This window comes from Mycteria americana, unplaced genomic scaffold, assembly GCF_035582795.1.
Source record: "Mycteria americana isolate JAX WOST 10 ecotype Jacksonville Zoo and Gardens unplaced genomic scaffold, USCA_MyAme_1.0 Scaffold_43, whole genome shotgun sequence".
NCBI classification, from domain to species: Eukaryota; Metazoa; Chordata; class Aves; order Ciconiiformes; family Ciconiidae; genus Mycteria; species Mycteria americana.
In genome coordinates this window covers 424,216-452,096 of record NW_027445630.1, presented here as the reverse complement: position 1 = coordinate 452,096, position 27,881 = coordinate 424,216, and the positions used below count along the sequence as shown (strand labels likewise).

General features: G+C 70.4%; 4 protein-coding genes across 7 annotated transcripts; 1 reads left to right on the top strand and 3 right to left on the bottom strand.

The window, feature by feature from the left end:
- The first annotated feature begins 837 nt into the window (after positions 1–837).
- Positions 838–9,116, top strand: MARK4 (microtubule affinity regulating kinase 4). 2 transcript variants are annotated; one of them, XM_075490037.1, is made up of 18 exons: positions 838–1,125; positions 1,913–2,110; positions 2,458–2,511; positions 2,620–2,668; positions 2,767–2,832; positions 3,060–3,130; positions 3,557–3,613; positions 4,073–4,309; positions 4,578–4,697; positions 5,122–5,221; positions 5,315–5,424; positions 5,505–5,661; positions 5,974–6,188; positions 6,488–6,591; positions 6,682–6,945; positions 7,022–7,101; positions 8,258–8,302; positions 8,509–8,706. In XM_075490037.1, exons 1-18 carry the CDS (start codon positions 1,075–1,077, stop codon positions 8,571–8,573), a joined length of 2,043 nt encoding a protein of 680 aa, XP_075346152.1. In that variant the 5' UTR covers positions 838–1,074; the 3' UTR covers positions 8,574–8,706. The 2 variants fall into 2 exon arrangements, with proteins under 2 accessions (XP_075346152.1, XP_075346151.1); XM_075490036.1 differs by lacking the exon at positions 7,022–7,101 and having other exon boundaries at positions 8,509–9,116.
- Positions 9,117–10,173: 1,057 nt separating this feature from the next.
- Positions 10,174–14,832, bottom strand: CKM (creatine kinase, M-type). Its single transcript, XM_075490057.1, has 8 exons — positions 14,785–14,832; positions 13,812–14,011; positions 12,992–13,146; positions 12,479–12,611; positions 11,803–11,974; positions 11,247–11,370; positions 10,517–10,706; positions 10,174–10,400 (listed from the first exon to the last, which is right to left on the bottom strand). The coding sequence occupies exons 2-8, from the start codon at positions 14,002–14,004 to the stop codon at positions 10,222–10,224; spliced, it is 1,146 nt and encodes a 381-aa protein (XP_075346172.1). The 5' UTR covers positions 14,005–14,011; positions 14,785–14,832; the 3' UTR covers positions 10,174–10,221.
- Positions 14,833–16,706: 1,874 nt separating this feature from the next.
- On the bottom strand, positions 16,707–23,955 carry ERCC2 (ERCC excision repair 2, TFIIH core complex helicase subunit). 3 transcript variants are annotated; one of them, XM_075490034.1, is made up of 23 exons: positions 23,918–23,955; positions 23,342–23,441; positions 23,176–23,253; positions 23,036–23,098; positions 22,838–22,951; positions 22,630–22,746; positions 21,954–22,070; positions 21,738–21,861; positions 21,551–21,647; positions 21,325–21,458; positions 20,767–20,935; positions 20,196–20,314; positions 19,878–19,947; positions 19,681–19,750; positions 19,321–19,422; positions 19,171–19,234; positions 18,635–18,756; positions 18,451–18,543; positions 18,306–18,378; positions 18,138–18,208; positions 17,701–17,844; positions 17,475–17,618; positions 16,707–17,397 (listed from the first exon to the last, which is right to left on the bottom strand). In XM_075490034.1, exons 1-23 carry the CDS (start codon positions 23,920–23,922, stop codon positions 17,305–17,307), a joined length of 2,283 nt encoding a protein of 760 aa, XP_075346149.1. In that variant the 5' UTR covers positions 23,923–23,955; the 3' UTR covers positions 16,707–17,304. The 3 variants fall into 3 exon arrangements, 2 of the variants coding, with proteins under 2 accessions (XP_075346149.1, XP_075346150.1); XM_075490035.1 differs by lacking the exons at positions 19,878–19,947; positions 21,325–21,458; XR_012773684.1 differs by lacking the exons at positions 16,707–17,397; positions 17,475–17,618; positions 17,701–17,844; ... (2 more) ...; positions 18,451–18,543; positions 19,878–19,947 and having other exon boundaries at positions 18,681–18,756.
- A 494-nt stretch (positions 23,956–24,449) lies between these two features.
- DLL3 (delta like canonical Notch ligand 3) lies at positions 24,450–27,769 on the bottom strand. Its single transcript, XM_075489936.1, has 9 exons — positions 27,650–27,769; positions 26,978–27,199; positions 26,806–26,863; positions 26,205–26,435; positions 25,993–26,063; positions 25,345–25,846; positions 24,822–25,269; positions 24,667–24,751; positions 24,450–24,574 (listed from the first exon to the last, which is right to left on the bottom strand). Exons 1-9 carry the CDS (start codon positions 27,698–27,700, stop codon positions 24,569–24,571), a joined length of 1,674 nt encoding a protein of 557 aa, XP_075346051.1. The 5' UTR covers positions 27,701–27,769; the 3' UTR covers positions 24,450–24,568.
- Positions 27,770–27,881: the final 112 nt, after the last annotated feature.

Below are 27,881 nucleotides of genomic sequence, written 5' to 3'. Positions count from 1 at the left end.
CCGGCCCGGTGCCACCCCTGGGGGTGTCACTCCCCGTGACAGGGGGGACCCCGGCCCAGCGCCGGGCCTGCACCACGTGACGCTCTGCCCACCCACCCCCACCCCACGCGTGTCCGCGTCCCCCCGTGTCCCCTCCAACCCACGTGACGCCGAGCCCCCACGTGACACCTCCGCCAGGCACTCAGGGGTTAACACCCCCCCCACCCCACCCCGGCCGCCGCCGATTGGCCAGCACAGCAGCCAATCGGAAAGGTGCGCTGGCGCGGGCCCCGCCCCGCCGGGGGGCGGGCCGGGCTGTCTCCATGCCTCGGCTCAGCCAATGAGAAGGAGCTGCCGCCGCGCCCGGCGGCTCGTGATTGGCCATCGTCCTGGTGGAGGGGCGGGACCAGCCCCGCCCCGCCGCTCCTCTCAAAGGCAAGGGGCGGGGCAGTGCCCGCCAGTGCCCGCCCCCTGCCCCCGCCGCGCCCCACGGGTGTCCCTGCGGGTCCCCAGCCGGGGGTCGGTCCCACAGGCCCAGTCCCGCACCCCCGGGCACGCCCGTGCCCCGGAACGCCCAGAGCCCCCAAATCCCCCCTGCGCCCCCAAACACCCCCTGCACCCCATGACGCTCCCCCCCAAAAGCCCCCCGCCCCTAAATGACCCCGCCCACCCCAATGCCCCCTGCACCCCCTGACCCCCCCCACCCTGACCCCCCCCGCGTCCCCAAATAAGCCCCGTACCCCCATCACGCCCCCCGCACCCCCCCCCCCCCTCCGGCGGGTGCGCGGCGCCTTTAAGGGGCGTGGACACCATCGCCGCGAAGCCCCGCCCCGCCCAGCCCCGGTCCTGCTTCCGGTTCCGGTTCCGGCCCGGCCCGGCCCGGCCCATGGCCGCCCCCGCCGCCGCCCGCCCCTAGGGCTCCCTTGTCCGGGCCCGGCCCGGCCCGGCCCCGGCTCCGCCTTCGTGCGCCCGGGCCCGGCCATGAGCCGCTGGTAGCGGCCGCGCCCGGTGCGCCCGGCCCGGCCCGGGCCTGCCCGAGCCCCGCCGGCCCCGAGCCTCCCCCCCCGGCCCCGAGCCCCGGCCCCGCGGGTCAAGATGTCTTCGCGCTCCGCCCTGGCGGCGGGGAACGAGCGGAACGCGGACACAGTGAGTGGGAGGGCCGGGTTGTACCGGGGGGGCCTGGGTTTGTACCGGAGGGGCACCGGGAGGGGTCGGCTGGTACCGGGGGGAGCCCCGGGGTGGGGGTTGTACCGGGGAAGGGGGGGTCGCCTTGTAGGAGGGGGGGGGGGGCACTGGGCAGGTGTGGCACCACCGGTAAGCGGGAACGGGGCGTGCGGGGGGTACTGGTGTTACTGGGGGGACGCCGGTGACCCTACGGCCGGGAAGGGGGGGCCACACCGGGGCCAGCAGAGTCCCCCGGTCACCGTCGGGGGCACCCGAGCGGGAGACCCGGGCGTGTGGGCACCCGCGGGCGAGGCCAGGACGCGGCCCCGGAGCCGGTCAGGCCGGATCCGTCCCCACCCCGCCGGCCTGGGCAGCGTCCCTCCCCGGGGGCCTTTGGGTGCTGGGGAGGCACCCCTGTGATGAGCTGGGGGGGGGGGGGGGGGCTCAGCAGTACCGGGCACCCCTGTGATGAGCTGGGGGGGGGGGGGGGGGCTCAGCAGTACCGGGCACCCCTGTGATGAGCTGGGGGGTGGGGGCTCAGCAGTACCGGGCACCCCTGTGATGAGCTGGGGGGGGGCTCAGCAGTACCGGGCACCCCTGTGATGAGCTGGGGGGGGCTCAGCAGGCACCAGGCACTCCTGTGATGAGCTGGGGGGGGTCTCAGCAGCACTATCCCCTCTGTGATGAACTGGGGGGCCTCAACAGTCCCAGTCGCTCCTGTGATGATCTGAGGGGGGGGTCTCAGCCACCTGTCCCCCTCCCTCCCCAGCTCACGGGCCTGGGGGGCAGTCGCTCGGAGAAGGGCTCGGCCTGGTCCAGCCGCTCGCTGGGCGCCCGCTGCCGCAACTCCATCGCCTCCTGTCCCGAGGAGCAGCCCCACATCGGCAACTACCGCCTGCTGCGCACCATCGGCAAGGGCAACTTCGCCAAGGTCAAGCTGGCCCGGCACATTCTCACCGGCCGTGAGGTGGGGGCGGCGTGCAGGGGTCCTGGGGGGTCCCTGGGGGTGATGGGAGGGAGCTGGGGGGCAGTTGGAGGGAGATGGGGGGGCCTGGGGTGAGTTTGAGGGGTCCTGGGGGCAATTGGAAGGAGCTGGGGGGCGACCTGGGGAAGAAATGGGGGCCCTGGGGTACATCGGTGCACCCAGGGGGGTTATGGGGGGCCTGGGGGGAGCTGGGCACCCCTGGGGGGGCAACTGGGAGGAGAATTGCAACGCTGAGGGGAAAACGGGTGCCTGCGGTGGGGGGGGTCTGGGGGTAAGCGGCAGCGCTGCCCCCGCCATGTCCCCCTCTCACCCCCCTGTTTCCTTCCCAGGTGGCCATAAAAATCATCGACAAGACACAGCTGAACCCCACCAGCCTCCAGAAGGTGGGGAGCACCTGGGGCGGGGGGCACAGGGTGGGGGGCACCCCTCTGGGCACAGTGAGTGGAGGGTCTCGGCACCCCCGCTAACGCCTTTGCCCCCCCTGCACGCAGCTCTTCCGGGAAGTTCGCATTATGAAGGGGCTGAACCACCCCAATATTGGTGAGTGGGGCCCCCCCACTGGGGACAAGGGGGGCAGCTGTGGGGCGGGGGGGGGGGCACCCATGGGTGCCCATGCTGACCCCCCCACCCCTCCGCAGTGAAACTGTTTGAGGTCATCGAGACGGAGAAGACGCTGTACCTGGTGATGGAGTACGCCAGCGCTGGTGAGGCCCCCCGCCCCGGGCACCCTGATCCCCCCGTGGGTGCCGCACACCTCCCCGGGGGCCGTGCCCCACCTTGGTGCACCCCGGGGTGCTGGGCTGGGGTTAGGGGGTGCGCCTGAGGGTCTAGTGGGGGGCACGGCGCCCACCTTCGGGGGGGAGGGTGGTTGGGCTGGAGGGTGCCGTGCCCGGGGTGGGGGGGGTGCGGGCACCCATGGGTGTCCCTGCAGGCGAAGTGTTCGACTACCTCGTGTCCCACGGGAGGATGAAGGAGAAGGAGGCGCGGGCCAAGTTCAGACAGGTGGGGGGCCCTGGGGGGGACACCAGGGCATGTTGGGGGGCTGGGGACAGTGTTGGAGGGCTGGCATGGGGCTGGGGACATCGTAGGGAGCTGGCATGGGGGAGGGTGTGGTGCTGTGGGGTGGGGGACATGCCTTGGGGCTGGGGACCTGGCAAGGGGCTGGCACAGGGTGGGGGGATGTGGCACCGTGGTGCTGTGGGGCTGGGGACATTGCAGCAGAGGGGTGGCCATGGGGGAGGGCTGGCACATGGCGGCCACACGTGGGCAGGATCGATATTCCCCCCCCCCCCCCCCCCCCCGGGCGACTGGCTGCAGCATCGATCGGGGTGGGACAAGAGGCTGGGGGGGGCACTGTGGGGTGGCCACCAGTGGCAGTGGGAACAGTGGGCACTGGTGGCACCCTGCTGACGCTCGCCCTGTCCCCAGATCGTCTCGGCTGTGCACTACTGCCACCAGAAAAACATCGTCCACCGGGACCTTAAGGTGGGACCCAGCTGCCCCGTGGTGTCCCCTGCCGGGGGTGGCACTGGGCAGGGGGCCACGGGGTGCCCCGTGGTGTCCCCTGCCGGGGGTGGCACTGGACAGGGGGCCACGGGGTGCCCCGCGGTGGCACTGTCCCATACCGTGCCCTTCCTGGTGTCCCTGTGCCATGTGGGGTGCCTAGTATGGTGCCCGTCCCAGTGTTCCCATGCCTAATGTAGTGCCCATTCCAGTATCCTCATCCTGGTGTCTGTCCTTGACATGGTCGCCATCCCACCGTCCCCATCCCACCATCCCCATGCCTGGTGTGGTGCCCGTCCCCGCATCCCCATGCTGGACACGGTGTCCATCCCAGCGTCCCCGTCCTGGCGTCTCTGTGCCCGACGCGGTGCCTGTCCCAGTGGCTCCGTGCCGGGCACGGTGCCCACCTTGCCATCCCCGTGCCCGTCCTGGTGCCTGCAGGCGGAGAACCTGCTGCTGGACGCCGACGCCAACATCAAGATCGCCGACTTCGGGTTCAGCAATGAGTTCACGCTGGGCTCCAAGCTGGACACCTTCTGCGGGTCCCCCCCGTACGCCGCCCCCGAGCTCTTCCAGGGCAAGAAGTACGATGGCCCCGAGGTCGACATCTGGAGCCTGGGCGTCATCCTCTACACCCTGGTCAGCGGCTCCCTGCCCTTTGATGGCCACAACCTCAAGGTGGGCAGCGGGGCGGGGCGGCGTCCCCTCCTGTCACCTGGCCCTGTGCGTGTCCTGTCCCTGGCTGGGGATGGGAATCGTCCCGTCCCCCTGCTCAGCTGGGGACAGTGCCCATCCCAGATCCCTGCCTGTGGGGCACTGCTGGTCCTGTGCCCGTGCCCAGGGGCACAGTGCCCATCCTGTCCCTGTGCCCGTGGTGGGGACCGTGTCCGTCCCATCCCAGGGCCTGGGGGTCCCCACCCTGACCTACGCGTGTCCCCCGTCCCAGGAGCTGCGGGAGCGGGTGCTGCGGGGCAAGTACCGGGTGCCCTTTTACATGTCGACCGACTGTGAGAACATCCTGCGCCGGTTCCTGGTCCTGAACCCGGCCAAGCGCTGCACCCTCGAGGTGAGGGGGGTCCTGGGGGGGCACAGGGGGGACACAGGGCTCGGGGAGGGCACAGGGCTGGGGCTGGCACAGCTGGGATGGGCACCGTCCCACCCCGATGGGGCATGTCCCCTGGCCACTCCGCTCGACACCCTGTGGGCTCCCCTAGGGCTGCCTCCCCCTTCCCGATGCTCTTAATTAGCCTAATGGGCTAATTACAAGCTGGCAGCAGCCATGGGTGGGCGGGCAAGGGCAGGATGCAGCTAGCCATGCCCTGGCTGTAGCTGATGGCAGGGGCCGAGCACCCCAGGGTGGCATTGGGGTGGGTAAGCCAGCCGGGGAGGGTGCCCTGTGCCTGCCGTGTGCTCATGGCACCCCCAGTGGCACCTGTGTCACTGCTGGTGGCACCCGTGTCACCCTACCGGTGCCCGCTGCTGTCCTGCAGCAAATCATGAAGGACAAGTGGATCAACATTGGCTACGAGGGCGACGAGCTGAAGCCCTACAAGGAGCCTGAGGAGGACTTTGGGGATGCCAAGCGCATCGGTGAGGGCACGGTGCCACCCTGGCACCCCGGGGTGGGGGTCTGCCGCACCCCAGGGACCAGCGGTGCCCGCTCACCGTCCCTGCTCCCCGCAGAGGTGATGGTGGGCATGGGCTACACCCGGGAGGAGATCAAGGAGTCCCTGAGCAACCAGAAGTACAACGAGGTGACGGCCACCTACCTCCTGCTGGGCAGGAAGAATGAGGTGAGGTGACAACGCGGTGGCGCTGCCGTCCACGCCCCAGGACGCCGGGCAGGGCCGGTGACGGGCGCTGCCGGCCACAGGTGGAGGCAGGTGAGTCACGTACGGGCAGCAGCCTCTCCCTGGCCCGGGTGCGGGCACCCAGCGAGGCGGCCAACGGCACCGGCAAGGCGTCCTCGCACGGCAAGAGCCAGCGTGGTGCCACTACCTACCACCGGCAGCGGCGGCACAGCGACTTCTGTGAGTGTCCCCTGGCCTGTCCCAGGGTGGGCACCCTGTCCCATGTCTGCAGGGGCTGGGTGGGCATCATGCTTGTGGGGTGCAGAGTAGAGTGGGCTCCCTGCCCGTGGGGTCCAGGGCGGGCTGGGCACCCAGTCCTATGGCCATGGGGTGCAAGGCAGGGTGGGCTCCGTGCCCACGGGGTGGAGGGCAGGGTGGGCACCCTCTCCCACATCCTATAGCGGGGCCGGTCCGGCCGTGCCCTACAGAAATACCCCCCGCCAGCACAGCGGGCAGGACCCTCGCACCCTGCCTGACGTCCCCTGCCCGCAGGCGGCCCCTCGCCGGTGCCCATGCACCCCAAGCGCAGCCCCACCAGCGCGGGCGACGCGGAGCTGAAGGAGGAGCGCATGCCCGCCCGCAAGGCCAGCTGCAGCGTGGTGGGCAGCGGGCGCGGGATGCCCCCCTCCAGCCCCATGGTCAGCAGCGCCAACAACCCCAACAAGTCTGAGATCCCCGACCGGCACAAGGACGGTGCCATCAACACGGTGGGCACGGGGCTGGGGGCACGCCTCGGGGCGGCGGATGCTCCTGGGGCTCGGGGAGCAGGGGTGGGGGGCACCTGTGGGGCTGGCAGATGGGAGTACGGGCACCCGTGGGGCTGGGGAGCAGGTGGTGGGTACCTGTGGAGCTGGGGGAGCAGGCTGCAGGCCCCCCGGGGCCACATGGACAGGGTGTAGGTGCCCGTGGGGCTGAGAAATCAGGGTGGGGGCCCCCCTGGGACTGGGGGATCGGGGCAGGGGGGCCACCCCGGTGCTGACGGCGGCAGGTGCCCGGTGCCTTGCAGAACAACCTTCCCTCGAGTGTGATGGCGCGCAGGAACACCTACGTCTGCACCGAGCGCCCGGGTGCCGACCGCCACTCGCTGCTGCAGAACGGCAAGGAGAACAGGTAGGGCGGCGGGCGACCCTCGGGGGGGTCCCATCCTATCTCCCCCCCCCCCCCGCCACTGCAATGCCTCCCTCCTTCCCCTCCCCACAGCTCCGTCGCCGGCCGGGTGCCCCCGGCGTCACCCTCCAGCCACAGCATTGCCGCCGCCTCCTCGGAGCGGGCCCGCCTGGCGCGGGGCACTACCGTCCGCAGCACCTTCCACGGCGGGCAAGTGCGGGATCGGCGAACGGGGGGGGGTCCCAACGGGCCCCCCGCCTCCCCGACGCTGGCACCCGAGGCCTCGCCGCTGCCCCAGAGCCGCTCGCGGGCCACCTCCAACCTCTTCAGCAAGCTGACCTCCAAGCTGACCCGCAGGTGAGGGGGCCGCGGGCGCCGTGCCCGCCCCGCCGGCGCTGCCCTCGCCTTCCTCACTCCCTCTTCTCTCTTCCAGGGTCACTCTTGACCCCTCTAAGCGGCAGAGCTCTAATAGGTGCGTCTCGGGCACCCCCACGCCTCCAGGAGCCAAAATCAGTAAGTGCCCGGTGTCACCGGCGCCCATCGCGGTGCCACTGGTGCTTGTCCCAGTGCCGCCAGCACTCACCCCGGTGTTTGTCCCGGTGCGTGTCTCCGTGCTGCCGGTGTTCATCCCAGTGTCCACCCCAGCACCTGTCCCGGTGCTGCCGGTGTTTGTCCTGGTGCCTGTCCCAGTACCACCAGCATCTACCCTGGAGCCTGTCTCAACGCCACCAGTGTTTGTCCTGGTGCCTGTCCCAGTTCCACTGGCACGTGTCCTAGTGCCGCCAGTGCCTGTTCCGGTGCTGCCAGTGCCTGTCCCGGTGCTGCTGGCACCTACCCCAGTGCCTGTCCTTGTTCCTGTCCCAGTGCCATCGGCGCACACCCCGGTACCTGTCCCGGTGTCTGTCCCAGTGCTCCTGATGCCTGTCCCGGTGCCACCAGCACCCACTCCTGGTGCTGCCGGTGCCCGCCTCGCTTTGCTCCTGTCCCTTCTCTCTTTCTGCCTCTCAGCCTTTGCTGCCGCCGGGGGGTTTGGGGGGTTGGGGGGGGGCAGGTTAGGGTAGTGCCCCCCCTAAAATAGGTGTGAGCTTGGTGGGGGTGATGCCCCCCAATGTGGACATGGTGCCCCCAAAATTGGGCACAGCTTTGAGGGGGGGAAGTGCCCCTCCAAAAGAGGCATGACTGGGGGGTGGGAGATCCCCCCTCGACTGGAGGTGCTGCCTTCCCCCCCCAAATGGGCATCTCCTTGGGGGAGATGATGTGCCCTGAGATGGGGGATGGTGCCCCCCAAATTCAGCATTACCTTGGGGGGGATGCCCCCCCAATGGGTGTGGTGCCCCCCCAAAATAGGTATGACCCTGGGTATGCCTTAAACCAGGGGCAGTGCCCCCCAAAATTGGGGTGGTGCCTGTCCCAAGGGGCATGACCTTTGCAGATGGTGTCCCCTAAATTGGGGCTGTGCCTCCCCAAATTTGGCACAGCTTTGGGGCGGGGCACAGGGACCCCAAAATGGAGACCATACCCCCACATCAGCCATGGGGCTTGCGGCAATGACCCTGAAAGGGGGGTAGTGCCCCCCAAAATCGGTGCAGAACTGGGGGGGGGGGGCTTGGTGCCACCCATGGTGGGCAGAGCCCCCAGCCCCCCCTGATGTGCGTGTCCCCCTCCCCAGGGTCGCAGACGAACCTGAGAGAATCGGGGGACCTGCGCTCACAAGGTGGGTGCTGATGCCCCTGGGTGCCCCCAACCCATGGGTGCTCCCCAGGGTGGGCAGCCCCCTGCCCGTGCTGTACCCCCCCACTACCCCATAGCCCCCTGCCTGTGCCATACCCCCCCCCACTACCCCTTAGCCCCATGCCATAGCCACCCTTCCCTGTGCCTCATAGCCCCCTGCCCACCCCTTGCCCCCCTTTCCCCCCACAGTTGCCATCTACCTTGGGATCAAAAGGAAGCCGAACCCCGGCTGCTCCGATGCCCCTGGCATGTGAAGGTGACGAGTGCTCGGCCGGCCGAGGCGGTGATGGCGGCACTGCGGCAGGCCACCCTCTCGGCCGGCTGCCGTGCGCGCCAGCCCCAGCCCTTCCTGCTCTCCTGCACCCACGACCGGGGCCCCAGCGAGCACTTCTGCCATTTTGAGGCCGAGGTTTGCCGGCTCCAGCGCCTCGGCCTCCACGGCGTGCTCTTCCGGCGCCTGGCCGGCACTGCTGGCGCTTTCCGTGCCACCTTGGCACGTGTGGCCGGTCAGCTCCAGCTCTAGGGACCTGCCGGAGCTGGGATCCCCGCCTCGAGGGCTGCATCTCTCCCGGGGGATGCACTGGAGCTGGGACCCGGGGCTGCACTGGTGTTGGGATCACCCCCAGGGTGGGTCAGATCTGGCACCTGGGGCTGTGTCGGCGCTGGGTTCCCCCCTTCCCCCCCCAAGGATGCACCGGCTCTGGCACCTGGGGCTGCATTGGTGCTGGGACCCCCCAAGGATGCACTGGATCCAGCGCCCAGGGCTGTGGCGGAGCTGGGGCCTCTTGTGCCTGCAGCAGATCTGGGAGCTCCCCCCACCCCCCCCACCCCCCCGAGGATGCACTGGATCTGGCACCTGGGGCTGCATCGGCACCAGGACCCCCCCCAGGGGCTGCATCGGATCCAGGACTCCCACCCTGAGGGCTGCATCGGCACTGGGACAACCCTGCCCCCCCCCCCCCCCGGGAGCTGTATCAGCACCAGCACCGGGGGTCTGCAACGGATCCAGGCCCCCCGAGGGATGCGACAGCTCTGGGGACCCCCCCCGGGGGCTGCCTCAGCTCCAGCAGCCCCTCGGGGACATCAGCACCAGCAGCCGGGGGCTCGTGGCAGCTTGGGGATCTGGGGTGCCCCCAGGCGTCACTGGCTCCTGCCCCCTGGGTGCTCCGGGACCCCTTGGCTATCTGTGGGGCCATTGGATCTGGGACCCCAGCAGCCCCTGACTCTGGGACCTTGGGGACATCGGTGCCAAGACCTTGAGGTCCACCAGCTCTGGGACCCCAGGGACTACCAGCTTGGGGACCTTGTGGACATCGGCTCTGGGACTTTAGGGTCCGCCAGCTTGGGGACCTTGGGGACATTGGCTCTGGGACCTTGGGGTCCCCCAGCTTCCAGATTTGGGGCTCTACATCACCTCCAGCCCCCTGGATCCCCACCCCTGGGTCCCCAGAGCTGTGGCTGCATCCCACAGTCCCCCAGAGCCCCCCTGGGGACTGTCCCCATGTCCCCCAGCCCTGTACAGCCTGTAAATACGGCCCTGGGCCCCAGGGCTCTGGTGTTCTCCCCCCCCCCCCCCTCCCCCCGGCACATTTTTAAGTTATTCCTGCCCCGGTCTGTACCCCGACCCCCCAATAAACATAGGAAACCCACCGGCGTCAGCACCCGTCAGTACCAGCACCCTCAGCACTGGGACCCCCTCCCTCCATCATGACTCCAGGGTATGGGCAGAGTTAAGGTGAAGCTGCCCCTTGTAGGCCGGGAGGGGCTGCAAAGGCACCCCGGGGGGGGGGGGGGGCAACCCCCGTGTGTTCCACCCCCCCTGCCCAGACGTGTGGGTTCACAGCGGCGACCAGCAGCATTTATTGAGGCCGGTCCTGGAGGGGTGCCCGAGGTGGGGGTCCCCTATTTTTGGGCGGGGATCATGTCGTCGATGGGCTGGTTCTGCTCCAGCTTCTTCTCCATCTCCACCATCAGCTTCACCCCATCCACCACCATCTGCACCTGCTCCACCTCCGAGAACCCCAGGCGGTCGGCGTTGGAGATGTCGAAGACGGCGCCCACGGCCGCGGTGTCCACCCCACCTGGGGGGGGGGAGGATGGGGGGCATCAGCACCCCACGGCACCCGCCATGCACCCCACGACGCCCGTGTCTCCCCGCCCACCCGTGCCCCCTGTCCCCACGTCCCCCCGTGCCCACCTGTGCCACGCTTCTGGAGGCGGAGGCGCTTGAGGATCTCCTCAAACTTGGGGTGCTGGCTGAGCTTGGGCAGGCGGACGTGGACGCCCCCCCGCAGCCCCGTCCCCAGGTTGGAGGGACAGGTCAGGATGTAGCCCAAGTGCTCCGTCCACATGAAGGGGTGGCCCGCCTTCTTGAAGATCTCCTCGATCTGGGTGGGGGGACACGTGGGACTGAGTCCCCGCTCGCCACCGTCCTGACCCCCAGCCAGGGAGCCGGGGAGGACCACTGCCACCACCCTCCTGGGACACCCCAGTGTCCCCTGTGCCCAAAATGTGCCCTCATCCCCATGTCCCCACCATGCCCCAATGTCCCTCATGTCCTCCTGTGTCCCCCCTATGTCCCTCAATGTCCCCCACTGCCCCCTGACTCCAGTGTCCCCATTGTGCCCATGTCTCCAAGATCCTCCATGTCCCTTGTATCACCCCCATGTCCTCCTGTGTCCCCAAAGCTCCCCATGCCCCCAAGACCCTCCATGTCCCCATGTGTCTCCAAAGCCCCCTGTATCCCCCTGTGTCCCCCATGCCCCCACAATCCTCCATGTCCCCCATATCGCCACATGTCCCCCAAGGCCCTCATGTTCCCAAGACACTCCATGTCCCCCACATCCTCCCGTGTCCTCCAAGGGCCCAATGCCAGGGCCGACATCCCACCATGTCCCTCCCCATCCCCTCCCCGGGCTCTGACCCACCTTCTTGAGGCCGACGCAGAAGCGCCTGAACACCTCCTTCATGTTCCCCCCTTTCTCCATGGAGATGACGCGGAGGTGGTCCTCCTCGTTCACCCACACCAGGAAGGTCTTGTTGTCATTGTGCCTGCGGGGGGGACACGCACACGACACCCTCTCAGTGGTGGCCTCGGGACCCAGGCATCCAGGCACCCCCATATTCATCTGGGTGGCCCCTACATGCCCCCCCCACCAAGGTGGGAGCCACATATGTGGGTGCCCCCTGCACGCCCCCCAAGTGGGACCCAGGTGTCTGAGTGGCCCCTAACTGCCCCCCCCAGGTGGGACCCCAACACGTGGGTGCCCCCACGTGGGACCTCGATCTGTGGGTGCCCCTTTGCACCCCTCCCAGGCAGGGTCCCCACCACATGGGTGCCCCCAGCACCCCCCCCGGGTGGGACCCTGCCCTCCAGGTGCCCCTTGCTCCCCTCCCAGCTGGGGTCCCCAACACGTGGGTGCCCCCAGCATCCCCCCCCCCGGGTGGGTCCCTGCGGCCTGGGTGCCCTCGGGGACGCCCCACCAGATGCCGCGGGCGTCGGGCCAGTCCCGGGCCATGCCCGAGGCCAGCAGCAGGGGCGAGACCGGCTTGTCGAAGAGGAAATGGTCGTCGATGAGCTGCTGCTGCTCCTGCTCCGTCATGGCCTTCAGCGGGTAGTACCGGCCCTTGAACTCCCCCTCCAGGCTGTTCAGGGCTGCCGGAGGGGCGGGGTCAGGGCGCGGTCACGCCCAGGCCACGCCCACCCACCGACAGACCCCGCCCACCGACCATGCCCACGACACCTGCTACATGTGCACTTTGCCGCGCTCACACGCAGGCCACGCCCACACACTCGTGCCACGCCCACCTCCACCCCAGCCCTCGGCCTCGCCCATATGACACGCCCCCACCCAAACGCCACACCCACATGGGGCGTGGCCACAGGTACGTGTCTCACACACACACACACACACACACACACACACACATATCCACCCAGGCCCCTCCCACACCCCACAGCCACGCCCAAGCCATGCTGCCCGTATCAACAAGCCATGCCCCTCTCCCCAGGCCACACCCACAGATCTGTCCCCGCCCACACGCAGCACACTAGCCCCGCCCCCCCGCTGAGCAGCAGCCCCCATCTCCTGCGGCTGGCCACGCCCCTGCTGCAAACCACGCCCCAACGGGCCACACCCCGACAGGCCACGCCCCTCACCGCTGACAGACAGCTTCTCGATGGCACGGCGCTCTCCCCGGCTGCAGTGGGGGGGCAGCGAGTAGCCCTTGATGCTGCGCCCCGTGCGCACCCGGCTGCTCAGCACGTACTTGGGGTCCAGGTCCTCCCCCCCCTGTCCGAAACATCAGTGGGACCCGGGGTCCGGGCACCCCAATTCCCCCCTCCCCTTCACCACCACCCCAGGAGGGACCCATGTCCCTTTGTCCCCACGACCCAGGTGTCCAGGAGCCTGAGACCCACACCCATCACTCTCTCACCACCCCCCCCCCCCACCCCCCCTCGCCCCCCCAGCTCAAGAGAGACCCAGGCGTCCAGGCACCCCACAACCCCCATCCCTATCATCCTACCAGCACCCCCCCCCCCCCCCCCCCCCCCCCCCCCCCCCCCAGTTCGGACCCATGGCCCAGAAGGGACCCAGGCATCCGGCTGTCCCCCTGCCCACCCCCCACCCCCCACCCTCCCCCCCCCCAGGAACACCCAGGCATCCGGGACCTTGAGGTTCTCGTGGTTGAGGTCGGTGCGGTGCTTGTCAGTGGGTTTGTAGCCACCATGGCGGTCCTGGATCACGGGGTCAAAGAGCTCCTTGAAGACCTCGTAGGACTCCTCATCCCCGGCCACGCAGCCCACCGTCATGATGAAGGGGTGGCCTGCGGGGGCGGGGGGGTGTCAGGGGCAGCTGGCATGGTACCGGGGTAGGGCATGGCACCACATGACATGGGGACAGGGCACTGAGAACGGGTATGGCACTGCGAACAGGGCACAGGGGACAGGGCATCGGCACCCAGTATGGCACCGGGGAGACGGCAGTGGGCACGGGGCAGGGCACGGGGGCAGGGCACGGCACTGGGGACAGGGCACCAGGAATGGGTATGGCACTGGGGACAGGACTCTGGCACTGGGCGCAGCACTGGGGACAGGGTACAGGGCACCCAGTATGGCACTGGGGCAGGGCATGGTACTGGGGACAGGGCACTGGCATTGGGCATGGCACCGGGCACCATCACCCAGTATGGTACTGGGGACTATGCACCAGCACTGGGCATGGCACTGGGGACACGGCTCTGGCACTGGGCACCCAGTATGGCACTGGGAACTGGGCACTGGGAATCCAGTCTGGCACTGGGGACAGGGCTCCAGGTCCCAGCGTAGCACTGGAGACAGGGGCCTGGCACTGGGGACACGGCTCTGGGCACCCAGTATGGCACTGGGGACAGGGGTCTGGCACTCTGGGGTGACCCAGGAGCCACCACATCCCCTGGCACCAGCCCAGAGCACCCCATGGGCGGGCTGGGGACCCCGTACCGTCACCCACCAGGGTTGTCGACGCCGGTCTGGATGACGTCATCGAGGGTGAAGCCGCTGGGGGTCTCCTTGTCGCGCAGGCGCTGGTAGAGGGCGGGGGTGAGGACCTTGGCCATGTGGTTGTTGTGCTGGGAGAGGTCCGGGAACTCCTCCTCCGCCGAGAACTTCAGCTTGTACTTGTTGTGGGTGTTGCTGAACGGCATGGTGGGGCTGCGGGGAGAGGCGGTGGGCACCGGGGTGGCACGGCGTGGGGCGCGGGGCACGGTATGGGGCCCAGCAAGGCACTGGGCATGGCATGGCGTAGAGCGTGAGGCATGGCATGGGGCCCGGCCCGGCCATGGGGACACGGGGGACAGGAGGGCACTAGGACCCGGGGGGGGTCGCTACCGAGCCCGCCCTCCCCCCGGGGGGCGTATTCATGGAGGCGGGGCTATAGAGGGCGTGTCCCCTGGGCGGGGCCGCAGTGGGTGTGGCAGGGCGGGGCCAGCCCGGGCCGGGCCATGTTTGGCCGGGACGGCGCCGGGGCTATTTATAGCCCGGAGGGAGCCGAGGACCAGAGTGGAGCGGGGGCCGGGACCGACCCGCTCCGCGGTCCGGCCTGGGCCCGGCGGTACCGGGGGGATCCCGGTCCCGGTGACACCCGGTCCTGGTGGCACCGGGCATTTGGTTCGGTCCCGGTGGCACCGGGGGGCGCCTCGGTCCGGTCCCGGTCCCCGAGGGTCCGGTCGGTCCCGACTCGGGTGGTACCGGCGGGTCCGGTCCCAGTTTGGCCCCGGTGGCACCAGGAGGGTCCGGTCCCTCTCTGGGCGGTCCCGGGGAAGCCCTTCCCGGCGGGGTCGGACGCCGGTGGGGTCTGTCCCGGTGGGGTCCGTCCCGGTGGGGTTCCCGGTGGGGTCCCGGTGGGGGTCCCGGTGGCGTTCCCGGTGGGTCCCGGTGGGGGTCCCCGTGGGGTTCCCGGTGGGTCCCGGCAGGGCCGGGGTTACCTTGAGCGGCGCGGGCGGAGCGGAGCGGGTCGGGTCGGGCCGGTACCGGCGGAGCAGGCGGCGGGGAGCGGGGCCGGCACCGGCTTTTATCCCCCCCCCCGGCCCCGCCCGGCTCCGGGGGCACCGGGGGGGGCTCCGAACCGGGCGGGGGCCGGGCCCTGCCGGAGCTACCCCCGGGGACGGGGAGACCCTCCGGCCCCCCTGGAGCTGCCCCTCGGTGTCGGGTGTCCGGTGGGCGCCCGGCCCGGCACCTGCCGCAGCCACGGAGAGGGGTGCGCTGGGCTACCGGCACCCCCCGGTACACCGGCACCCCCTTACCCCTCCACGCCATTTTGCATTGCAGGGTGCACCGGGCACCCCCGTTCTGCAGGGCCCCGCGTGGCGCCCAGGGCCCCTTGCACCCCCTCTGTGCACCCCCTCTGTGCACCCCCTCTGTGCACCCCCTCTGTGCACCCCCGTGCTGCGCTGCACCCCCGCACGGGGCCACCCCCCCGCTGCACATTGCCCCTTGTTGCACACTGCGCGTTGCACCTTGCAGGTTGCACGTTGCCTGTTGCACGCTGCGCGTTGCACCTTGCAGGCTGCACGCTGCGCGTTGCACGCTGCATGCTGCACGTTGCCCATTGCACGCTGCGCGTTGCACGCTGCATGCTGCACGTTGCCCGTTGCACGCTGCGCGTTGCACGCTGCACCCAGAGGGCCGCAGAGCAGCACCCTGCACCCACTTTTGGTGCCCACCCAGCGCCCCGCATGGCCCCACGGGCTGCAGTGGGTGCTGGTGGGTGGGTGCTGCGGGTGCCGCCGCGGCGGGTGCGCGGCCTTGGCTGACCTTGACCCGCCACGGCTCCGGTCACCCTGCTGCTGGTTGCCCGCCCAGGGCCTGGCTGCAACTGGGAGCACTGGGAACAACTTGGGGGGGGGGCAGAGCCAGGCAGGGGCACTGCAGAGGGATGCGGGGCAGGAGCAGTGGGGGGGCCCCCATCCCGGGGTGGGCGCACCCAGCACCTCCAAATCACTGCCGGGACCTGTCTGGGGGGTGCCGGGTGGGGGCACCCACCCTTTGCCCCCCTCCCCACTCTGAGGTGGCCTGGCTGTCCCCGGCCCCCTCCCGGTGTGGGGGTCAGGGTGGGGGACACCCAGGGGTGGGTGACCCCGGGTGGATCCGCTGGATCAGGGCAATTCAAGCTGGCCCCCCCCATCCCGACACCCGGTATTTTTAGGCTGGATCTGGTTACCCAGCCGGATCCGGTGTCGGCGCTGGGGGACCCCAGTGGGGGGCATGGGACAGGCGGCAGGGACGCTGGGGTGGCACCCAGGGGTGGGGTGGGGGCTGCCACCGGAGCCCTTCACCCCCCCCCAAACACCACCAGCACCTGTGGGGAAACTGAGGCACAGAGTGTGTGTGGGGGGGCTCCCCTGTGGGTGCAGAGCACCCTGAGCCCCCCGGGGTGCTGGGGGGGAACCCCAGTGGAGGGCCTCACTGCACCCCAACATCGGCACCCTGGGGGGCATGGAGGGGCCTGAGGCCCCCTATAGCTCTGGGGGTGCCCCACACCCGTAGGGTGCTCCACAGATCCAGGGGACCCCATACCCTTGGGGTGCCCTAGAGTCTGGGGGGGCCCGTGGTCCGTGGGACCCTGGCCATGGGCTGCAGAGGGACCCCAAATACACGGGCAGTGGGGAGGGGGTGACCTTGGCCACAGGGTGTCCCCCAGCCCTGGGGGTGGCCGGGGGGGGGGCCCGAGACGTGGGTGCCCCATTACTGGGGATGCGGGGGGGGGCCATGTCACTGCTCCAACCCCCCTTTCCCACCCCAGTGACCGTGGCCCCCCCAGGCAGGGTAAGTTGGGGGTCCCCAGTGGTGAACAAAGGGGTGCAGCGATGCAGGGATGGCCGAGCCGGGGGGGGTCCTGCTTTATTGGGGGGGGGGCATACAAAAAAATAGGCGAGTTGAGGTGTCCCTGCACGGCTGGGGAACGGGGGGCAGCGCCCGGCGGGGCCCCACAGGGTGCCGGTTGTGGTGGGGGATCCAAATCCTGCTCCGAGTGTGTCAGGGGGATCCAGGTCCTGCTCTGAGCACGTGTTGGGGGTCTGGATCCTGCTCTCGGCACGGACGGGGGATCTGGATCCTGCTCCAAGTGAGTTGTGGGGATCCCGGTCTTGCTCGAGCACGTGGGGGGGATCGGGTCCTGCTCCGAGCACGTCGGGGGGATCTAGTTCCTGCCCCAAGAATGTGGGGGGGGCTCCATGTCCCACTCCGAGAGCATGGAGGGGCTCCAGGTCCCACCCCGAGCACGTGGGGGGGGTCTAGGTCCCACCTCGGGCACACGGGGGGATCCAGGTCCCGCTCCGAGCGCGTTGGGGGGCTCCAGGTCCCACCCCAAGCACACGGAGGGATCCGGGTCCCACCTTGAGCAGACGGAGGGGGGCTCTGGGTCCCGCTCCGAGCATAGCGGGGGGCTCGGGGTCCCACCCCACGCACATGGGGGGGGTCACCCCGCGCCCACCCTCCCGGCCAGCTCACACCTGCTGAGCGATCTGCTCGATCCGCTGCAGAACCTCCTCTGACTGCAGCTGCTCCAGCGTCAGCAGGGACAGCCCCAGCTGGTCCTCCTGTGCCGGGAGGGGGTGAGCCGGGGGTCCCCAGCCCCGCCAGCGCCGGGGGGGGACCTCGGGGGGGGCTCCTTTACCTGGTGGAAGGGCTGAGCCATCTGGCGCAGGAAGAACTTGGCCACCTGCACCGCCTCGTCCACCGTCAGGTTGAGGTTGGCGTCGGTGATGTGCTCCTGGATCCACCGCGGCAGCTTCCCCCGCTTGTCCGCCCGGGCGAAGCGCTGCGGGGGAGACGTGGGGTGGAAGCTGGGGGATCCTACAGCCCCCCGTCCCCGTCCCCGTCCCTCCCATCCCGGTACCCACCTTGTCGGCGAAGACCATGAGGCCATAGTCGGTTTTGCCGCGCAGGGCCCGGCCGACGCACTGGGCGGCATGGCGCATGGCATCGAAGGTGAGGAAATCATTCTCCCGGATCTGGAACTGGTCCCGGAGGTATTCCAGCCGGGCCTGGGGGGGGGCACGGACATGATGGGTGCCCCACGGGTGTCCTGGCCATGGGGTGCCCCGCTGGTCCCCAGGGAGCTCAGCTGTACCCCACAGGTGCCCCGCTGTGTCCCCAGGGTGCTCGGCTGTGCCCCGTGGGTGCCTCACGGCAGCCCTGGGATGCCTCATCGTGTCCCCAAAGCGCCCAGGGTGTCCCTGGGGTGCCTGGCTGTGCGCCATGGGGTGCCCCCGGGGCGCCCGGCTCTGCGCGCTGGGTGCCCCGCTGTCCCCGTGGGTCCCCTGGGGTCCCCGCTCACCTTCAGGATGCGGCTCTGGGTGTAGACGTAGGGCACCCCGAACATGATGACAGCTCTGCCGTAGTGGTGCACTGGGTGGGAGGGGTGAAACGGGGGGTGCTCAGGGTGCTTTGTCACCCACCACTGCATCCCCCCGCCACCGCGTCCCCAAGCCGGGCTGGCCCTCACCGAAATCGATGCCTTCCGACACTTTGCCGCGGGCCACGGAGAGCAGGATGGCACCCCGGCCATTCTCGCAGGCCTGCGAACAGCCGCCACGTCACCGGGAGGGGTGGCACCGGTGACGGTGACACCCCGGGGTGCTGCCACCCACCTCCTGGTACTTCTCCAGGGCCATGCTGGTCTCGGCCCCGTCCTGAGTCTCGATGAAGATGAGCTTGTTCCGCTGGATGTTCTCCAGGATGCCCTGCCACGGCAGGGGGTCAGGGGACCCGAGAGGACACCGCGGGGACACCAGGGGGGCCGGGGGACGCCCTGGGGGACAGGCAGGGACGTACCTGCTCGTACCAGGAGGCCACGATATTCTCCATGTACTGGTAGCTGGTGAAGAAGGCGACGATGCCATCGGGGACCACGGCCGACAGCTCCAGCAGCAGGTTCCCGTAGTTGCGGATGACAGCTGGGGGGGGGTGTCACTGCGGGGCACCCCCGGCCCCTCAAAGTCCCCTCTGCACCCCGAATCTCCCTGTCATCCCTGGCCCGACATCCCCCCGGCCCCATTTCTGTCCTGCCCCGGGTTCCCCTACCCCAGTTCTGGCCCCAAGCCTGGTCTCTCCACCCCTATAACTCCATCCCCATCCTTGTCCCCCCCAGCCCCATAACCCTGTCCCTGTCCCCTCCCCAAGCCCCATAACCCCGTCCCTGTCCCCATCCCTGTCCCCCTCAGCCCCATAACCCCATCCCTGTCCCCTCCCCAAGCCCGATAACCCTGTCCCCGCCCCCCCCCAGCCCTATATCCCCCTGTCCCCATCCCTGTCCCCCCCAGCCCCATAACCCAGTCCCTGTCCCTGTCCCCCCGTCCCCCGTCCCCTACCAATGTCCTCGCGTGTCTCAAACTTGGAGCTGATGGCCACCTGGTCATTGCCACGACCCACAATCTGCGAGGGACAGGGATGCCAGTGACACGGGGGTCCCCAACCCTCCCCAGATCCGGTGCCGGGTCCCCCCAGCGCTCCCCGCTCACCATGGGGCACAGGCAGGTCCGGGCCAGCGTCATGGTGAAGGTTGCCATGGTGACGGGGCGGAAATCCAGGATTTTGGGGTAAATGTCCAGTGGGGAGAGAGTCTGGGGGGGACAGAGGGGATGTGGGGATGGGGTCACCCCGATGGGCCCCGGAGGGAGGACACTGGGGGACATGGTAGGGGGGGACATGGGAAGGGCAGACACGGGGGATACAGGGGGACATGGGGGACATAGTGGGGGGGACATGGGAAGGGGGGACACGGGGGATACAGAGGGACACAGGGGACAAGGCAGGGGGGACATGGGGGACACGGTGGACACACGAGGGACACAGGGGACGGGGGGGTCACGGGGACTCACCCCTGACGTGATGATGACTGACTGGAAGCGCTCGAAGACGGGTTTGATGGCGATGGAGGCGTCCATGCAGCTGGGGATACAGGCACACCCCTGGGGTGACACTGCCACTGCCCCCCACGTCCCCCCAGCGTCTCTGTCCCCACCCAGCATCTCTGTGTGTCCCCCCGACACCCCCCACGCCCCCCCTGTGCCCACACCTGAAGTGCAGGATGGGGTTGGCAATGGTGGGGGTCCTGTCGTCGAAGGGCTCGATGATGATGGTGAAACCTGGGCGGGGGGCACCCTCAGTGCCAGCTGGGGCAGGGGGGGCACCCAGCACCCCCCCAAGCAGGACACAGGGTGCCCCCCCACCAGGGGTGCTCATCCACCCACCCCAAGGGGGCTTATGAACCGTCCCACCACCCACGGGGGCCAGTCCCCACACCGGGGGGGCTCACAGACCACGCGCCCCCCCCAGGAAGGTGCTCAGGCACTGTCCCCCCCCTCGCCCCAGGGGGCCCCGGGCCCCGGCTGACCCTTGGCGTAGGTGCTGACGAGGGTGGCGAAGTTGGCGACGAGGGTGATGGCAGAGAAGTCGGCCACGTCCACGATCTCCAGCGTCCGCAGCAGTGAGTGCAGCCGCTCTGCACAGAACCTGGGGGGGACATTACCCGGGGGGGGGACACACGTCACCTTGGGGGGGACACGTCATTCTGGGCGGGGGGAGACGTGTCATCCCAGGGATGTCGTGCCACCCCAAGGAGGGGAAATGCCACCTCTGGGGGGGACATGGTCATCCCAGGGAGAGGAGACACCACGCTGGGGGGGTCACAGACCACCCTGGGGGTGAAACAGGACCCGGGGAGGGGACATGACACCCTGGGGGGGGGGAGCAACCCCTTGGGGGGGTCGCAGACCACGCTGCAGGGGACACAGCACCCTGGGAGGGTCACAGGCCACCCTGGGGGGGGACACAGGACCCTGGAGAGGGGACGCAGCATCCTTGGAGGGCGAAAGCAACCCCCTGGGGGGATCACAGGCCCTACCCCCTGTGACCTTGGGGGCAGGTCCCTTTGTGGGGGGGACGACCCCCCCGCCCCGACTCACCGCAGGGGCTTGCGCTCGATGCAGACCTTCTCGTAGAGGTCCTTGAGGAAAGCGGGGGGGCTCTCCTGCACCACCCGCGGCCCCCGCACCCGCGCCCGCAGGTAGGCGACGAACCGCTTCAGGAACCCCACAAAATGCTCGGCTGTCCGGATGCTGCCGGGAACCGCCTCTGCGGGGGGGACACACACCGGGGGGCTCAGATGGGGACCCCCCAGCACTCCCCCCCCCTTCAAGGAGGGGCTTGGGGACCCCCAGGGTGCCTGCGCTCGGCTGGAGGGGAGGTTGGGGGGTACCAGAGGCTGGGGGCTGGGGGCACCCCAAAAGGATCCCAAGGGCTGGGGGGGGGTCCCTACAGCCAGGAGGGTTTTGGGGACCCCCGTGCTTGGCTGGAGCAGAGATCAGAGAGCACCGGAGGCCAGTGTGGGGCTGGGGGCACCCCAAAGGGCTCGGGGTGGTCCCCACCCCAAAAGGGGGCTCAGAGACCCCTGTGCTCATCCAGCATAGAAATAAGGGGGGGCTGGGGGGCACCCCAAAAGAGGGGCCACCCCCCCACCGCACCCTGCAGGATCTCATCCGGCAGCACGGGGTTGGCAAGGTAGAGGTCGGTCTCCCGCGCCATGCTGGCCTCCCGCAGCCCCTCCACCAGGCGCCGGTACTCGTCTGCCAGCCGCCGCGCGTCCGTCTCCTTGATCCTGCGGCAGAGGGGGACGGGGGGGATGCAGTGACGGGGAGGGGACAACAACGGGGACAATGAGGGGGAGGTGAGGGGGGGACAGGCGCTCACTTTTGGATGGTGGCCTGAAGCGTGGCCACGTTGGCCTGGCAGCGGTCCAGCGTCCGGCGCGTGATGTTCACCCCCATGGAGTCGATGCAAACGTTGTCTGCAGGGACGGGGGACAGTGTCACCCCACCCCGGGTGACCCAGGGGACAGCGGCTGACACCCCAAAAATGGGTTCAGGGGGGTGCTGACCAATGTTGTGGGCCTCATCGAAGACCACGACTGACTTCCTGGCCAGCTCCTTGGAGACCAGGTCGGCGATTTTGGGGTCCAGCAGGTAGTGGTAGCTGTAGACAACGATGTTGGCGTGGAGAATCTGCCGGGGGGGACACATGGGGGCATTTAGGGCCCTTCAGGGACAGATGAGCCACCCCAGAGCCCATCCCAGCCCCCCAGACCCCCCCATACCGAGTAGCGGGCGAGGAAATAAGGGCACCAGCCCTTCTGGCGGCCGTGGGCCTTCAGGTCGTCCAGGTTGTAGATGCCGTAGGGGATAGGCACCTCGCGCCCATGGGTGTCGAAATCCTGGGGGGAGACCCCCGGGGGGGCGGCTGGAGGTCCCCGGGGAGACCCCCGGGGGGGTGGGGGGGCAGCTGGGGGCAGGGGGAGGCACCCTGAGGTGGGGGGGTGCCGCGGTGGGGGGCAGAGGATTGGGGAAGGGGGGATATGGGTGCAGGGCGGAGGTAGGTTGTGGCTGGGGGGCACCCTAGGGAGCTGGGGGGGTGGATGGGGAATGAGGGGGACCCCAGGGTGCTGGGGAGCTGGGTGGGGAGCGGGGGCACCCAGTGGTGCTCAGGAGCTGGATAGGGAGTGGGGGGGCCTCAGGGTGCTGGGGACCCAGTTAGGGGATGGGGGGCACCCAATGGTGCTGGGGAGCCGGCCAGGGAGTGGGGGGACCCCAGGGTGCCGGGAGCTGTTGGGGGCACCACAAGGCACCCAGGAGCTGGCAGGAGACTGGGGGGCACCCGGGGGTCCCCAGGAGCCATCGGGGCCCCCTGGGCAGGGGAAGGCAGGACACCCCTGGGTGCTGTCAGGGGCAGGGGGACCCCTGGGTGCCCGTCAGGGGATCGGGGGGATCCCTCACCTCGAAGAAGCGGCAGGCGGGCAGGGATCCGTCGCGCTGGTGCTGTGCCCGCACGTAGGAGGCCGTCAGGCTCAGGCACCGGCTGTCCACCTCCTTCCCGAAGCGCAGCGAGGACACCTGCACCCCCGCGGTCACCCCGCTGTCACCGTGTCCCCCCGGGATCGCCCCTCCGCCGCCCCCAGTGGATCCCACCCGGTCCCCTGCCCACCTCGGGGTGGATGCAGAGGTTCTTCCTGGAGCTCAGCGCCAGCCCCAGGAACGGCACCTTCTCCCCCAGCTCCTTCTCGTAGAAATCCATCAGCTTCCGCAGCTCCTCGATCACCTGCGGCGGCAATGCTCAGACGGATCCCTCGGGATCCCTTCCGGGATCTGCTCCCCCCACCTCTCCCCCAGCTCCTCATCCCACCTTCTCAATCTCGGGCACCGTGCGGGAGCAGTAGATGAGTTTGGTGACGTCCAGCGGCCGGGCCTGGGGACAGAGGTGATGCTAGGATCTGCGGGGCTGGGACCGGCCAGGATCCGCCGGGATCGGGCACCAGCACTCACCCGCTGATAGGCGACGATGAGCGACAGCAACGACACCGTCTTCCCGGTCCCCGAGGGCATCTCCAGCACACCGTGGCCCTGCGAGAGCAGCGGCGTCACCCCGGCGGGGATGTCCCCAGGGGTGGGTGGATCCCAGCCCGCCGGGGATCGCCAGATCCCGCTGTACCTTGGCGTCCAAGGTCCTCTTGAGCTCCAGCATGTAGGAGAACTGCTCGGGGTAGATGTAGTCGTAGGGGAAGTAGACCAGGAGACCGTCGATGTTGAGCCTGCGGAGGGGCCAGGGAAAGGAGGATTCCCACAAGGGATCTCGCCAGATCCCACCCCAGCGGGGAGGACCCTGCCGGACCCCTCTGTGCCCTGGGACCGGCGTGCCCCGGCCCAGCCGTGCCGTGCCCCCCTTGGCGGGCCGGTGACGGCGGCCGGGATCTGGTGGGCGGCGGGGTCCGGCGGGGGGGGGGGGGGGGGGGGCACGGTTCTGGGGCGGCCCCGGGGAGCCACTGCCGGTCTCAGCTCCCTGGCAGGGATCCGCTCCGCGGCCGAGACTGACAGGGATCGCCGGGGATCCCGGTCCTCCCGTGGGCCCGGCCCCCCCCGGGGTCCGTCGGGGTCCCGGTCCTCCCGTGGGCCCGGTACCCCCCGGGGCCCGTCGGGGTCCCGGCCCTCCCGCGGCCGCCCCCCCCCCCCCCCGCGATCCCCGCCCCCGGGATCCTCCCGGGATCCCCCCCCGCCCCTCCCCGCTCACTTCATGGCTCCCGCCGCTCCCACACGCCGCCGCCTCCGACGCGGCCCCGCCCCCCCAGTCCCCACCTCGGTCAGCTCTACCCTCCCATTGGCCGACGCGCTCCCACCGCCCCGCCTTCTCCCTTCCGATTGGCGGCGCGCACTGCCCATCAGGCATGGTGGGCGTGGCCGCGCCAGCAGCGGGCATGAACAGCTGCGCGTTGGGGAAAGCCATCGAACGTCGAGCGCCGAGGGCGGCGAGTTGAGCGCCGAGCCACGGAGCGGGCGGAGTTAAGGTGACCCGGGGGGACGGTCCCCACGACGGGGCAACGCCAACCCCACGGGCGTGTCACCCCCCACCACCCGGAATGGGGTGTCCCCACCCGTGTCACCGCCCCGTCCTGGGTGGTGCTTCCCCACCCGTGTCACCCACCCACTGTCCATGAGTGTCCCCACTCATGTCACCCTCCCTGGTCCTGAGTGGGGTGTCCCCACCCGTGTCGCCCCCCGCGGGCACCAGGGCCGGATTCTGGTGACACGGTGGCACGGACAGACGTCTCAAAGAGCTTTATGGCACACACAGCACCCTCGCCCCCCCTCGGGGGGGTCCCCAAACTGCAGCGGGGCCCCAGACTTGGGTGGGGGGGTCCCGGGTGGGTCCATCACCGCCGGGTCACACCTGGGGGGGGGGGGAGAAGAGAAATGGGGGGGGTTAAAGGGCAGGGCAGAGAGAAAGGGGGGGGGTGGCGGGGGGGGCTGGTGGGGGCTCACCCGGGTGGCAGAGGCACGTGGCGGCCGCCGCTCCCTCCCCGGGGGGCTCGTGCCGGGGGCACCCCCCGTTTCCGCCGCGCGGCTGCTGCCGAAAAAGCCCGTGAGACCCCCAAAATCGGGGGGTGTGCCCCCCCCAACCCCCCCTCAAGTCTCACCTCTCCCCCGGCAGCCGCCGCCGTCGCCGCGCTGCCAACGCCAGCCCCACGCCGGGGCCCAGCAGGGCGAGGGGGAGGGCGCAGGCGAGGGCGAGGGGCGCGGGGGGGCGGCGCTGGGGGGCCGGGGGGGGCCCCCCAACCTCCTCCTCGCAGCGGGACCCCATAAATCCGGGGGGACAGGCGCAGACGTGGCCGGAGAAGTGGGTGTAGCAGGTGGCACCGTGCAGGCAAGGGCCAGAGGCGCAGGCGTCGGCGCGTTGGCGGCAATCGGCGCCGGCGTAGCCGAGGGTGCAGGAGCAGGTGAAGGCGTTGGCGCCGTCCTGGCAGGTGCCGCCGTTGGCGCAGGGGTTGGGGGTACAGTCGTCAGCGTTGCGTTCGCACCGGCGCCCCGAAAAACCCGGTCGGCATTTGCAAATGGCGCCGCGACCCAAGTCCCGGCATTGGCCGCCTGCGCCAGGGGAGGGGGTCAGCGATGCCGAAGCGTGCCGGGGGGACGGCAGCGGGGGACGCGGGGGACGCTCACCGTGCAGGCAGAGGTGGTCGGCGCAGCGGTCGGCGCGGCGCTCGCAGTTGGAGCCGCGGAAGCCGGGCGGGCAGCGGCAAGTGTAGCCGGCACCAGGGGCTGGGGCCGGGGCGCAGGCACCGCCGTTGAAGCAGGGACCGAGGGCACACGGGGACGGCGGCACCTCTGGGAGAGGCTCCGGTATCGCCAACCGCCCCGCGGCCGGGAGCAACGCCGACGACACCGGCGCTGCTGCCGGCACCGGTGCTTCAGGGGCCGTTGCTGGTGCTGCCGGTGCCGCCGCTGGTACTTCTGGGGCCGCCGCTGGTGCCACTGGTACCACCACTGGTGCTTCCAGGGCCACCGCCGGTGCTGCCGGTGCTGCCGCTGGTGCTGCCGGGGCCACCAGGGCCACCGCCGGTGCTGCCGGTGCTACCGGGGCCGCCACTGCTTCCGGTGCTGCCGGCGGCCGTCCCGGGCCGGGGGTGGCGCAGCGCGGCGCCGGGGAGTCGCTCCCGTGACCCTGCGCGGGCAGCACCGTTACCGGGACGGTGGGGATGGGGGGTGCTAGACCCCCCCCGGTGTGGGGAAGCACCGGGGGGTCCCTGGGGGCCTCCTGGGGTGACACGGAGGGTGCCGGTGCGGGGGTGTGGGGGGGGTCCCACTCACGGTGCAGGTGCCCCCGTCGGAGCAGGCGCTGCCGTTGGCACCCGGCGGGGCACAGGCTTCCCGGCACCTGCCTGCAGGGAGAACACGGGGTGTCAGGGCACCCCAAAACCCAGGGGAGACCCCAGGGGTGCTGGGGGCCCCCCCCAAGAAAGACAGGGGAGCACCGGGGAGGGAGGGGTGCTGGGGGCCCCCCCAGGGGACGGGGTACTCACGGCGGGCACAGCAGGGGGGCCAGCAGCGGTGGGGGGGCCGGCAGGCGGCGGCAGGGGGGCAGCGGCGGGGGCAGGGGGGGCAGCGGGGGGCGCAGCGGGGGCCGTGGGCGGGGGGGCGGCAGCGCAGGCGGGTGCCGAAGCGCAGGCCCCCCCCGGCACCCCCCCGCCAGGGACCCCCTGGGGAGAGGTGCTGGCGGGCCACCGCGCGCCCCAAGAGCCGGTCCTGGGGCCCTGGGGCACCCATCAGCACCCACAGCCCCCCCGGAACCCCCCTTTGCCCCTCTAATCCTCCCTCTCTGCCCCCCCCCAACTGGCCCCCCCAATCCATGTATTCCCATTCACCCCCCAAACATCCAGGGCTCCCCTTTTCCCTCCCAAACCCTAATTTGCCCCCCCAAAACCACAAAGGCCACCATTTGCCCCCCCCCTCTGCCTCCCCACCCCTATTTGTCCCCCATTTACCCCCTGGGGCCCCCATGTGCCCCCCCCTTATCTCTCATCCACCCCCTGTGGGACCTCCATTCCCCCCCCCGCAATATCCATGGCCCCTATTTGCCCCCCTGGGACCCCTCAGTTGCCCCCCAAGTCCCCCCCCACTCACCCCCAGAGCCTTTGGCCTCCTCCAGCCGCCACGACTCGATGACGAGGGAGACGGTGCCCTGGGGGAGGGTCCGGGGGGGGAGGAATTGGGGGGGGGGGTGGTGTCATTCCTGGTCTCTTGGGGGTCCCGGGGCCATGGCGGGGGGTCAGACTTGGGGGGGGGCGGTCCTCACCGGCCAGGGGAAGGCGAAGGGCAGGCGGAGGATGCGGGGGGCCCCCGGGGTGGGCGGGGGTCCAGGGGGGCTGTGGGCGACCCCCAGGCTGCAGCCGACCCCCCCGGGGGGCCGCAGGCAGAGGCGAAAGACGAGGCGACAAGAGGGGGGGCCCCCACACGGCCCCCCCGGGCCCCCCCGTGCCGACAGCACCCGCAGCTCCAGCACCCCGGCTGGCTGCACCTGTGGGCGGGCGTCAGCGACCCAAACCCCCCGGGACCCCCCCAGGACCCCCAAACCCAGAGCCCCCCCCCAGCACCCCAAAATACCCCTCAGGGACACCCTAGTACCCAAATATCCCCCAGCACCCTAAACCGGCCCCTTAGGACCCCCCCCCAGCATCCAAAACCTGCCCCAAGGACCCCCGCCAACTCCCCAGGAACACCCCAAATACCCCAGAGCCCCCCCAGCCCTACAAAGAGCCCTCCGAGACCCCCACAATCCCCCCCAACATCCCAAATCCTCCTGGAATTCCTCCCCCCCAGGCTCAAGACCCCCCAGGGAGCAGGAAGGGACACCCGAAGCACCCCAGGATCTCCCAGATCCCCCCAGAGACCCCCCTAAAAATCCCCAAGGGTCTCCCCCAGCCTTGTAAGACCCCCCCCCCAGGCACCTCCCCGGGGTCAGGCTCACCAACGGGGGGGAGAGGAGGGCGAGGAGGGCGGCCAGCAGCAGAGCAGCCATGGCCGGCACCGGGGTGGGGGGGGCCGGATCCGGGCCGGGGGGTTCCGCCTGCTCCCGGTCTCAGTGGGGTCTGAGCCCACCGGCCCCCCAAGACCCCTTTCTAAGGGCCATGCCCCGCCCCCTGCTCACAGGCCACGCCCCCGCTCGTAGGCCACGCCCCCTAAGGAGATGCAGGGCCCCC